Source organism: Ictalurus punctatus, chromosome 2, assembly GCF_001660625.3.
Source record: "Ictalurus punctatus breed USDA103 chromosome 2, Coco_2.0, whole genome shotgun sequence".
NCBI lineage: Eukaryota > Metazoa > Chordata > Actinopteri > Siluriformes > Ictaluridae > Ictalurus > Ictalurus punctatus.
The window spans coordinates 4,226,398-4,239,121 of NC_030417.2; the positions used below are offsets into that span (position 1 = coordinate 4,226,398).

Consider the following 12,724-nt stretch of genomic DNA (forward strand, 5'->3'; position numbering starts at 1 on the left):
TCAACAGTCATGTCTTTCAGAGCCTGAATGGTATCTTCATATACAAAGTGTATGTTTCTTCCTCTTCTTTTATCATATATAACATATCTTGTTCAACATAGTGTATGCAGAAAGTCATTTGATCAAGAGCTTTATGCAGCTGTTGTTTTAATATTCTCATCTGTTCATGTGTCCATTCATGGGACTCAATCTCACTGTCCAGTTGTTGGGGAGATATTCCAGAAAGCTGAGACCCATATCTCTCTCCTCTTGACCTGGCGGTAGGGTGTAGGATGCTTTTGGGTAGATCCGACAGTAAGGCCGCTTTCTCTCTGAGCTCTGTTTCTTCTTTTCCTTTCTCTTTTTCTCTGGTTTCTCGTTCCACACCTCTTTATATGATTAAATCATTTTAGATTGTACAGCATAATTAAGCAGCATACACACATCATGATTAAACAGCATACACGATAATAATTAAGCAAGCATTTGTACCATAAAATCATTCCTTCAGTCTTTCCTTGTGCCTTTATAGTGACCCTAGGTAGTAGCCATGATCATGTTTAATTATTCAAATGTTCCTGTATGAATCCCTGATCAGCCTCGAGTTCCTCAGCTAGTTTATTACAACAGGTCAGCTAGTAGTTGTAGTTGCAGTGCCACTACAGGTTCCATCACAAAGGGTAGCATCATTCTAAACACAGTGTTCAGAGGTTAGTTCAGTATGAAAAAAGACAATACAAGTACTTACTAATTTAAGTCCTTGTCAACCTGTATTCAGTTGTGAAAATATGATGTAAACGTGAAAATAAACTTGCTGGGGGGTGAGTTTGAAAAATAAATTAGTGAATTTTAAAGAATTAATGAATTTTGAACGATGTGTTTATTCAGCGCCTTTTGTGTAAAAAATTTAAAAATTAAAATTAAAATAAATAAAAAAAGTGACCCACAGTTCCATCCATTCAGACTCAACTTAGTGTTGATAAAAGCATGTCACTAAATGTAGAAATAAACTGTAAAAATTATAAGGAGTGTTAGGAAAAGTATGGAAGCCCTAAGTGGCCATGCATTGTCAATATTTTCTTTCTTGTTTTCATGTGATCTCGACTTTATTTTTCTGTGTACTCCACATCCATCATCCCGAAGGCAATGGGGTTTTTGAATTTGGTTTTTGGGTTAAATGCCAGAAATAAGGTCTGTGGTTAACACAAGCTCAATATATGTTCACGTTTTATACTACGACATAAAATGCATCAGTAATACCCCACTCAGGATTAAAAAAAAAAAAAAAAAAAAAAAAAAAAAAGCTTTTACATGTCTTGAAAGACTTTCTTCTTCTTCTTCTTTTTGTTTTAATGGCGGTTGGCAAACCAGTTAAGGGTGCATTACCGCCACCTACTGGACCAGTGTGGGCAGTAGATTGGCAGAAAATTTTAAATAAAATGGAAATAAATAAATGAATAAATAAATAAATAAATATAATAATAGTAATACCAAAACAATACTACATAAATAAAAGAACATAAAGAGATAAATAACTATATATTCCTACTAGATTACTAAAGTCTCTCACTTATCCCAGTATTTTCTTGAAAAAGACGGTTACTAACAAGTGGCTATATGGTATTACAGAGGTTGTCGGGGGAATTAAACGTCATCACACCGAACAGGAAATCTCATCCACTACATCCTCGTTGTGTTTATACTCGCGCTCATGCAAACTATTCCAACTCAAACTTTTTAAAATTAAATTCAAAATGTATAGTATTTTCCAATTGTAGTGTTTCTTAAATAAAGATTGAAAAAGTTATTGTGGTGACGTTAAAGTCATGCGACCGTGGTGTAGTTCGTTTATATCCTTACATTACCTTTTTATTTATTTATTTATTTTTACTTCCGGAAATTGTATTTTACGGAAGCCCTAAACGGCCATGCATTTTTTTTCGTCATCTCGACATAACAAACGTTGTTTTCTCGTGATCTTGACATAACAAAAAGCTGTTTTCTCACTATGTAATTTTGTAGTGAGAAAATCTCCTGCTTTATGAGTGGGACTGGTGATTCATGCACGTTGGCATCTTCGCCATCATAAATATAATAATGTCCCGCTGTAGAGATGAACTTTATCTCGGCATTAAGAGAGAGGGGTGTCCCCCTTCTCAAGTTTCTGACACTAATGTGGAAGTCGTTGATCCTGCAGGCATGATGTATTTTTGTAGACCACGCCGGAAGTTAGCATCACCCCGGTTCCCTCGACAAAAATCCAATAGGATTTTCCCATCGGGTTTTGGATTATTGCAGAAAATAAGCTCTGTGACCTACAAATGTTTATGATTCTTACATGTTTCGTTAATTAAGATAATAATTATAAGATTTTGAAGCCTATACACTTGCAGGAAGTAAAAAGCTAATGTTAGGCTATAAACGAACTACATCACGGTCGCATGACTTCTACGTCACCACCACTACGCTTCCGACAACTCTTTCAATCTTTATTTAAAAAAACAAAGCAACAATACAATTGGAAAATATTATTAATTAATAAATATACAAGTTGGAAAGTTTGAGTTACAAGCGCGAGTATAAACACAACGCGGATGTAGTGGATGAGATTTCCTGTTCGGTGTGATGACGTTTAATTCCCCCGACAACCTCTGTAGTACCATTTAGCCACTTGTTAGTAATCGTCTTTTTCAAGACATGTAAAAGCTTTTTCTTCTTGTTTTAAAAAAAAATCCTGAGTGGCTTATTACTGATGTATTTTATGTCGCTGTATAACATGTGAACATATATTGAGCATGTGTTAACCACAGATCTTATTTCTGGCATTTAACAAAAAAAAAAAAAACATTAAAAAAAAAATTCCCCATTGACTTCGGGATGATGGATGTCGAGTACACAGGAACATTATGTCGAGATCACGAGAAAACAACAGAAAAAAACCCCAATAATGCATGGCCGCTTTGGGCTTCCGTAGTATTTAGGCTTCAAAATTCATAAAACGTTGTGTTCATTTGTGAAGATTGTCTTAATGAACGAAGCACATTAACGAGATTTAAAGTTTCACAGGAAAGCCACAAACAAGAACATGTACAGCAGTCTTCTTACACAAAACAGGATGCTATGCATAAGATATCAAATACACATACACTCAAAATATTATTAGCATGATTAGCCATCAGGAATTTGAGCTAGAGCTGTGAAGCTGCTTTGTGACCATGTCTGCTGTTAAAAGTCAACAAATAACATCCGGCTGAATCTTAAGAAGAGCGGAAAAGAAACTCGCAGTAAGAAATGGACGCCGGCTGATGACGACATAGACGATGGTAGGTAACGCATTCATGACGTAATAGCGCACAGCTAAGATAATTATGTTCTAGAACTTTTGGAAAGGAATTTAAAGTAAGACTATGATATCGAGAGCAAACAAGCAACAAACAAACAACAAGTAATGAGAAGCAATGACTTCTAGTGTTATGCAGGTAAACTCCTCCACATTCAAACCAATTGAACATTTTCTTCATCTATACTAATAATGATTAATATTTAATGTACTTTTCGTGTTCATGCCGAAAAAATTATATAGCAAAGCTGCTGAACAGATCTTTCTATATACCATATCTATAACAGTGTCCTATTAAGTAGCTTAAATTCGTTTAAAACTATTATTGTTATTATTATTATTATTATTATTATTATTATTATTTCATACCCGTCTTAATGACCTGACACCTTCTTGTGTGCGTGTGCACGCTTACTAAGACACTGCTGAGTCAAAACAAACCCTGCCAACTCTTTAACTATAAAAGTTTTAGCTTTCTTAAAGTTAAACATTAAAAGTTAAACAAGATGTGCTTTCTTAAAGTTCTTAAACATTGCCACACGGTGCATTTTACCTTCACAATGCGATGTGGTACCAGTGCAGTATCTTTTTCAACTAATGTTCAACTAAGTAATGTTTTCTTTTTCTCGTTCCAGAAAGCTTGCACGAACACTGCAATGGCTTCTGGTGGATCTTCACCACAAGTCCAGCCTTGCCACATCTTTGGTGTGTGCAAAGGGGTAAGGAACAACTTACTGTTTCAAGATGAGGAAACGATGATTTTCCCAAGTGGAAACCACTGTGTCCGCTACCACGTCCTTCAGAGACGGACCAAGTTCATTCACGGTAAGCCTGCTGAGAGCATTACTTCCCGTAGAACCTTTTTTAAAATGACCTAAATGTTGTACTTATAATGTTGTACTGTAATTATTATGATAAGCTTAGATTTTTAATCTCCATTAATATGTTATGTTATTTTGACATTCAGTCCTAATCAGACGTTACCCCACAGGTGTGAAGGGAAGCATGAAGGCTCTGGCTTTAAGCCCCGACCGGCGCTACCTGGCCGTGTCAGAGAGCGATAAATGGGGCACCATCACCATCTTTGACCTAGAGGACGAGAAATGCTGCAAGAAACAGGTTCTGAAGGGCAGCGATTACAGCGTGCAGGAGTTTGTCTGCATGGCGTTTTCGGCTGACTCTAAATACCTGCTGGGCCAGGCTGGAGGACCCACATGGACCCTCTACTTCTGGCAGTGGCAGGAAAAGGAGCTTATCGATTCTGTGAAGACCACGAGGAATGGCCTTATTAGTCAGGTAGAAATTCTGAATGTCTTGTAGTTGTAAGTGAAGGCGAGTGAAATTTGTAACACTGAAGACGTTTCTCCATCCAAAACATGTATACCACTATATGGAAAATATAAATTCCAGTTAGTCATTTTTATTTATTCAGTCATGAATGTTCCTGTGCACACTGACAGTGGCCTTAGATACAGTAACCGTTTCACATCTGTGTTTTAAGAGTGTCTGAGTGTTCTCTTTTCTCAATCCCAGGTAAGCTTTAACCCTCAGGATGAGAAACAGATCTGTGTGAGTGGAAAAAGAGCCTTCAAGATCTTCGAATTGAAGAAGGCGTCCCTGAGACAGGCCAACTCCTATAACATGAAGAACGAGGATGTCCTGTGCCACATGTGGCTGTCCGGGGACTGCATCATCGCGGGAACTGAGGCCGGGAAATTGCTAAAGTTGAAGTCCAGACAACTGCACCAGCTGGGGAGACCATATGAGAGGTAACAATAGAGAGAGAGAGATCCAGAGAACCTCTCCAACACTGTCTTGTTTGTTGTTATGATCTGTTTTATCATTGTAATAATGCTTGTTTGATCCTATAGTGTACAGTAAGGTAAATCACTCTCTCGACAGACAAACAGAGAAGAAGGACTCAACTTCATCTCCGGACCAACTGGCGTCTGTTACCGCCATCACGCAGTATTCTAAAGGCTTTGCCTGTTCAGCTGGACTGGGATTAGTTTGTCTCTACGAGATATCTAATGAGAACGATAACTACAGGAAGACTGCGGAAATAAGCGTGAGTAATTCATATTTAACGTTCGGCAGAAGCTTTTATGCGAGGTAAGTTACAAGCGAGGTAACTCGTTGTTAGGCTGAGCATCAATGTGTATAAGCACTAAACTGTTTTCCTCTGATCTGCAGATTCCTGTGGACCCATACAGCAGTCAGCCGCTTCAGGCGATTGCCACGATGTGCTTTAGTCCAGCAGAGAAGACGCTGGTCATCAGCACAGACCGAGGCAAACTCTACAGCATCAGCCTCACCTCGACCGAGATTAGCGAGGTAACAGAGCAACACGCAGTGTGAGGAGTATACAGTAATATATAGAAAGCCAATGAATTGAAAATGTACTGACTTCTGCTTCTCCGTTGATCCTTTGTTTCAGAGTAAGAAGGCCCAGTTTGAATTCCTGTCTCACTCTCTTCACTCGGAGAGCATCACCGGGATGTCCATCTGCACATCAAAACCCCTCGTCGCCACCTGCTCGAAGGACTTCACCGTGCACATTTGGAACTACAAGACCAAGTAAGAGCTGTTAATGTTTTTTATTATTTATTTATTTATTTTAAATATAGCACCTTTCTCAAACTCAAAGAAAATAAGATGACCATTATTTTTACATAAAGTAAATATTGGTCCACTTTACCTATCTGCATCATCTGGCTGGAAAATCTCACTTCACTGGACACTACTTAGTGCTAAGAGAATACTTTGTACATCTTGAGGCTTAACTAGAGAAAAAAACAAAACGTTTGTGTCAAATATCTACTATATTGTGTCTACTATCTTTTTTATTACTCGAAGAGCAATACTAAAACATTTTGGTACTTGTCAATACTGAAATGAGTAATGTACTTGGCTTTAATCAATCAGCACAATGATCATCATTAGACATGTCTACCAAAATGTCCATAGGGCTAATTTACTGTGACAGTTTTCTGACTGTATGGATGTCATGTGTTTTTTCTTTCGCTGCAGCTCTCTGGACCAGTTTAAGGAGTTTGATGAAGAGCCGCTCTGCGTGTCGATGCACCCGAATGGCCTCTCCATCCTGGTGGGCTTCTCCAGTGAAATCCGCCTCATGCACCTGCATTATGACAAAATCCGCACTGTCCAGAAGTTCCCCACAAAGAACTGCACTGAGGTAGGTCGTCACTGATGTGACTTTAATGTTATAAAGTTTTTTGTATGGGCGAAGAGCTGGTTTGAGAGGTGGGACATGAAAGTTTTGACACTCCTGCTATCAAAACTCTAAAATCCTGAAACATCCATTTACAGCTCAAGAAAACTTGCACTATAAGGACACATCAAATGTACATTATTGGAAATCTGAGACGTTTAGAAAGAGTTTTTTGTTTTTTAATGATCAAATTCAGATAAATTGTTATTGTCCTGTAAGCTCAGATACTGTTTTGTTTTATAAGTTTCTTTCTGGCTCTTTCTTATTAAGCAATTTCTTAGTCTTATTAAAATAATATGTTTATATAAATAAATTAATTTGTGTTGTTTTTCCGGAAACTGTATAGAATTTGTGAGTGAAATAACGAATGTGTGTGTGTCCACAGTGTGTTTTCAACCACGATGGCAACATGTTCGCGGCCGTCAACAAAAAAGTGATACACGTTTACAACATCAGAACAGGCAAAAAACTGGACCTGAACGCCCACCTTAAGAAGGTCAGTACAAATAGTTTTTTTTTTTCACATTTTACTAGCAATTTTGTGAATTTCAGGATGTAGTCACATAGTTCGGTGATAAAGCCAAAGATTTCTTTTGCCACATCATTCATTCTATATATTTATTTTTCAGTAATTACTATTTGTACATTATTTGTAGTCTGAATAGTACTTTGAACACATATTACGCACATTTAATGCATTTTATATTACGGTGGCTTAGTGGTTAGCACGTTCACACCTCCAGGGTTTGGGGTTCGATTCCCACCATGGCCCTGTGTGTGCGGAGTTTGCATGTTCTCCCCGTGCTGTGGGGGTTTCCTCCGGGTACTCCGGTTTCCTCCCCCAGTCCAAAGACATGCATGGTAGGCTGATTGGCATGTCCAAAGTGTCCGTTGTGTATGAATGTGTGTGTGAATGTGTATGTGATTGTGCCCTGCGATGGATTGGCACCCTGTCCAGGGTGTACCCCGCCTTGTGCCCGATGCTTCCTGGCATAGGCTCCAGGCTCCCCGTGACCCTGAAGAAGGATAAGCGGTATAGAAGATGGATGGATGGATGGATGGCATTTTTTATTAAATAAAAAACAACAACATTTGGAATATAATTAAGAACATTAATAAATATCCATGACTTTGATAACCTGTTTTGACCCCAGGTTCAGTCGGTGAAGTGGAGGGAAGATGACCTTCATCTGGTGTCATGTGGGATGGATGCCATTGTGTGCACATGGGACGTTCTGACTGGCAGTTACAAGACAAGCAAAGAGACTGATTGTGGCTATACGGATATGATCTTCACACCTAACACCGGGAGCGTCCTCGCTGTAGACAGATGCAGTCTTAAGGAGATCGATGACGGAAGCGTAAGTCTAAAAAAAAAAAAAAAAATCACACGATTGTTAAAGACTCTGTGAAAGATGGATGAAAGTTACAACCACAGCAGCTCCAGCTCATAACACATAATGAACAAGGGTTCTATTTAATTTCTACTGACCGCCAGAGGTGGTGCTGAAAGCTTGATTTTCATTACGTGTACGTGCAGGTCGAGTGTTTATATCAACAAAGTCACCTGTGACCGGGGTGACGTGTGCCTTTTGCCCCGGTACTAAAGGCACATTCACCCCAGAAACGACCTCTTTGTATCTTCTCATGTTGGTAAGCAGGTTTCAGGAGTGCAGGCACTGCTGGTAGTCTTGTAACCCAAAGTAGGGTTGGGCCTATGTACTTTCGTCCTCCAAAGACTGCGGTTAGCCTTTTTTTGTGATTATTTCACTTCAAATAATACGCTATCCAGTGAAAGGTAAGTGACTGCTATCAACGCCGTTTAGCAGCGGGTACGCTCTAATTCGCCAATAGGCAGTTTACAGTTAATTTTCAGTTGGTGTTTCTCACTTTAATGCAGATATAACGCTAAACAATTGAAGTCGGGTTGGAATCCCCTCTGGTAAATTTATGTTTATACTTATCGTGGAGTTATTCCCCACGATTTTGGTTGTTTCATTTTTTAAAAGCGCGTTGCCGGTAGGGAACACACTCTGATTTGGCTTCATTAAATTGTTTTTCATCTCCGTGATTTAGTCCGTGAATTGACTTAATTATTGACTATAATGTGAGCGTGTTCGCTCTTAAATGCTCCAGATGGCACCCTAGTGCACAGTTATCATAGAGGGATCATTCCCCAATATTGTTATTTGTTTAATTCTCATAATTGACTCATTGTGGCTACACAACACCCCTGTTTGGGGTTGATTGGAACGGGTGATTGTTTTTGTCCCCGCGATTTAGTTACTAAATTTAATTATTTGCTATAGTGTGAGCTCTTAACTGCACCATATTGCATCACAGTGCATAGTGATCATAGAGGGTTCATCCCCCAATATTGTTAATTGTTTAATTCTCATAATTGACTCGTTGTGGTAGGACAGGCTACACAACACCCCTGATTGGGGTTGTTTGAAACGGGTGATTGTTTTCTTCCATGAATTTAATTAATTATTGGCTACAGTGTGAGTGTGTTCACTCTAAACTGCACCGTATCACATCACAGTGCATAGTGATCATAGAGGGATTATTCCCCAATATAGTGAACTCAACCGCATCCTACACAGGCCATGTCTCCCAGCTCTCATAAGCGCCATAAAACCGATTTTCGGGGTGGCCCTGGTCAGGGGAAACGCAGAAAGGTAGATTGCCTAACCCAGAAGGTGGACACCTTGGCTTCTGAGTTTGCAGAGATTAAGTCTCTCCTCCTTAATCTGAAACCACCCAGTGCACAGCCTGCTAGTGGTCTCCTTCCAGGGTGCTGCCCCCAATACTGTCACCACCCAGGAGGAGGATGCACTCTCCACTAGGGCTTCGGAGAGCCTAGTTATTGGGGGAGGTTATGGTGAGGAGAGGGCAAGTGAGAGCTCCCATTCATCTCATCCCAATTCGCAGGGAACGAGCCACAGTACACTGAAGGGCTCGTAGACCAGTCAGACATCAGTCAGGCCTGTGGAAAAAATGGCCTTGGCACGTCTAGGGTTAGATGCAGCACCTGTCCGGGTGACTCCTCAGAGCGCCTTTTTCAGGAAGATCTCTCAGTCCGCAGCTCTCTGTATCCCACTCTCAGCTCCGTTTATCGAGGAGCTGCAGAGGTGCTGGGCAGACCCCAGACGTTTCTTTCATCTACCGACAGACTGTAGAGCACTAGCTAATATGCAGGAGGCATCCGACCATGGCCTTGACCGCATGCCCAATATAGAGCCGGCTATTGCCGCTCTTGTGCTGTCACCTGATGAAGCACTTCGGCCTGATGCACGCTGCCCCCGGCCACAGTGCTGGTTGACAGATGACTTGATTGTGAGAAGCTATGAGACAGCAGCACGTATGGGACGTATTGGGAATTCCAAGTCACACCTCATGCTGGCCCTGTCCCAGACATTGCAGGCTTCGGAGGTTGACCCTTCTGCCCAGAGCATGAGTGATGCCTCTTTGCAGGCATTCGCCTATATGACCAGGGAGTTGGGGAGGTTAATGTCTTCGTTAACCCTCGCCCGACGCCAAATATGGCTGGCCCAGTCTCCACTTTTGGAGCCCTGCAGGAGAGCCCTCCACTCTCTCCCGGTTATTCCTGGGGAACTGTTTCCTGGGGAACACAGCAAGCCCTGGAGCGCAGCCTACAGGTTACACAGGCCAGATAACAGTTTGCTAGTCTGCATCGTGAGCTCCTGTCCCGCTAGACAGAGACCCTTTAGGGCAACAAATACGGCTCAGTACATACCACAGCCGATTACCCAGCCGAGAGCACAACACCCTGAAAGGTTTCATCAGCCAACCCCCACCCAGCCCCCTCGCTTGGCACAGCGAAACCAGACTTCAGGCTGTCGCCCCTCCAGAAATTATAAGGGGCGAAGGGGTAGACAAGGACTGCACCACTCCTGCGGTCAGGTGCTTCCCCAGCCAGTAGCTCAGATGCTGGTAAGCGCTTACCTCAGACCCCTGGGTTGTATCAACCCTGTCACCTGTATCAACCCTGGCTTCAACATTCAATTCAGACGCCGACCACCGAGGTGCCAGGGGGTCAAAATGACCTTAGTCAAGGACCCAAACAAGGCTCTGGCCCTACGCCAGGAGGTCTGGGCTCTCCTGAAGAAGAGTGCCATCGAGCAATTAGACAGAGCTTTACGGAACAGTCGATTCGATTCCACTTATTTTATTATCGCAAAGAAAGACGGCGGATTCTGCCCCATTCTGGATTTAAGACCTCTGAACATGCACCTCAAGTTCCACATGCTACATACAGTGGACGTGCTGCATGGCATCAGGCAGAACGCTTGGTTTACAACCATCGACCTGAAAGATGCATATTTTCATGCTCCAATCGCGCCCCAGCAGGCACTTCCTCCGTTTCACCCTCGAGGGAAGGGCTTACCAGTTTTGTGTGCTTCGAGATTTCACTGGCACCAGAGGTCTTCACCAGGTTTGTAGCAGTGGCACTGTCTCCAGGGGGATTCGAATTTTCCCGTACCGGGATGACTGGTTGATCTGTTCCCAGTCAAGGGTAGATGCCCTCAGACAATCAGCATTGCTGGACTCCAGTGTTATCAAGCTAGGGCTTACAGTGAATTATGGAAGGAGCTCTCTGATGCTCAGTCAGCGAAGACCGTTTATTGGCATCCAGTTGGACTCACAGTTGATGATGGCTACCCCCTGTCAATGGCGAGTCAACAACATCCTCCAACTTATCAGTCACTTCAGAAGAGGCAGGGCTCTGGTCCTCAAAGCATTTCTGAGACTGCTAGGTATTCTCACAGCAGCTTCATCAGGGGTCCCTTTAGGCCTTCTGTCATTACGGCCTTTCCAGATCTGGCTGAATGACTTCGGTTTACATCCCACTCAACACAGGCACAAGCTGGTCAGAAACGCTGCCAGTGGCCTAGGGTGCCTACGTCCATGGAGGAGAAGAGCATATTTTACCCAGGGGGTTCCCTTAGGCTGGCACAGCCTCCACCCTGGCGAATGGAAGCTGCACCCCGAAGAAGTGCAAGCAATCTGGCACAGACATGGTAGAGCAGAAGTGGACCTTCTCACCTCACTTCCAACGACACACTGTCCTCTCTTGGTTTTCACTGGGGGAACCAACAAGTCCCTTGGGCCAAGAGGCGCTGGCCCATGTGTGACTGAATCGACTGCTGTATGCTTTCCCTCCACTATCGCTGATACTGCCCTCCCTAGACAGGATCCTCTGGGGCAATCACAAGGTGCTGCTAGTAGCCCCCAAATGGCCAGGGAGGGTGTGGTTTCCAATATTACACAGATTACTGTACAGGGAGCCTTGGTGCCTCCCTGTGAGGAGGTATCTCCCCACAGCTGGAGGGTCGAATCTGGCACCCGAACCCATCCTCGGCTGCAACTTTGAGTCTGGCCTCTGAAGGGCCAGAACCATTACTAAAGCTGTGTGATCCAGCAGTAGTTCAGAACATCCACAACTCCTGTGTACCTCCCACCAATGTGTTGTACGCTAACAGATGGAAGCTCTTTTCTGAGTGGTGCCAGGCACAAAATCAGGAACCAACACGCTGTCCCATACCGGTAATCTTCAGCTTTCTCCAGTCCCATCTTGATGGAGGCCTTGCAGCCTCAACCATCAAGGTATACATAGCTGCCATCTCAGCCATGCATAATAGAGTAGATGGCTTGATGATTGGGTACCACACTCTTGTGACCCACTTCCTTAAAGGTGCTCAACATCTGAGACCTCCTCGACGAAACCAAGTATCCTCTTGGGATTTGCCTCTTGTATTAGAGGCACTGTGTCAGCCTCCATTTGAACCTCTAGAGAGGTCAGAATTGAGGTGGCTGTCTATGAAAACAGCTTTCCTCTTAGCCATGTCATCAGCTAGTTGAGTAGGTGAGTTGCACGCCTTATCAGTAAGCCGAGAGTGCCTATGCTGGAGTTCTGGGAACATGGGTAATTTTATGGACAAACCCTTAATTTCTCCCAAAGGCCTTTTCTTCATCATCTACAAACCAGCCTCTCAGTCTGTCAGCTTTTGAGCCCCCAACTCAGGAGGATGAGTAGGGGTCAAGTACGAGTCTGTGGAGCCCAGTGTGAGCACTAAAGTGTTATACCCAAATGACTGCTGAATTCCGGCAGTCAGATTCACTGTTTGTCTGCCATACGGGGCATAGGC

The 12,724-nt window shown here is 42.7% G+C and overlaps 1 protein-coding gene across 3 annotated transcripts in view; it reads left to right on the plus strand.

Moving 5' to 3' along the window:
- Nucleotides 1-3,001: 3,001 nt before the first annotated feature.
- Nucleotides 3,002-12,724, plus strand: part of LOC108256679 (cilia- and flagella-associated protein 57) — a 19,452-nt gene continuing 9,729 nt past the window's right edge. For 2 of the 3 annotated variants that reach the window (XM_017453806.2, XM_017453796.2), the window contains exons 1-10: nt 3,309-3,458; nt 3,955-4,144; nt 4,311-4,615; nt 4,853-5,088; nt 5,222-5,387; nt 5,513-5,653; nt 5,757-5,896; nt 6,350-6,515; nt 6,937-7,047; nt 7,706-7,912. In XM_017453806.2, coding sequence (XP_017309295.1) covers nt 3,438-3,458; nt 3,955-4,144; nt 4,311-4,615; nt 4,853-5,088; nt 5,222-5,387; nt 5,513-5,653; nt 5,757-5,896; nt 6,350-6,515; nt 6,937-7,047; nt 7,706-7,912 — 1,683 coding nt within the window. In that variant the 5' untranslated portion in view covers nt 3,309-3,437. The other variant, XM_017453815.3, reaches the window with a different exon arrangement.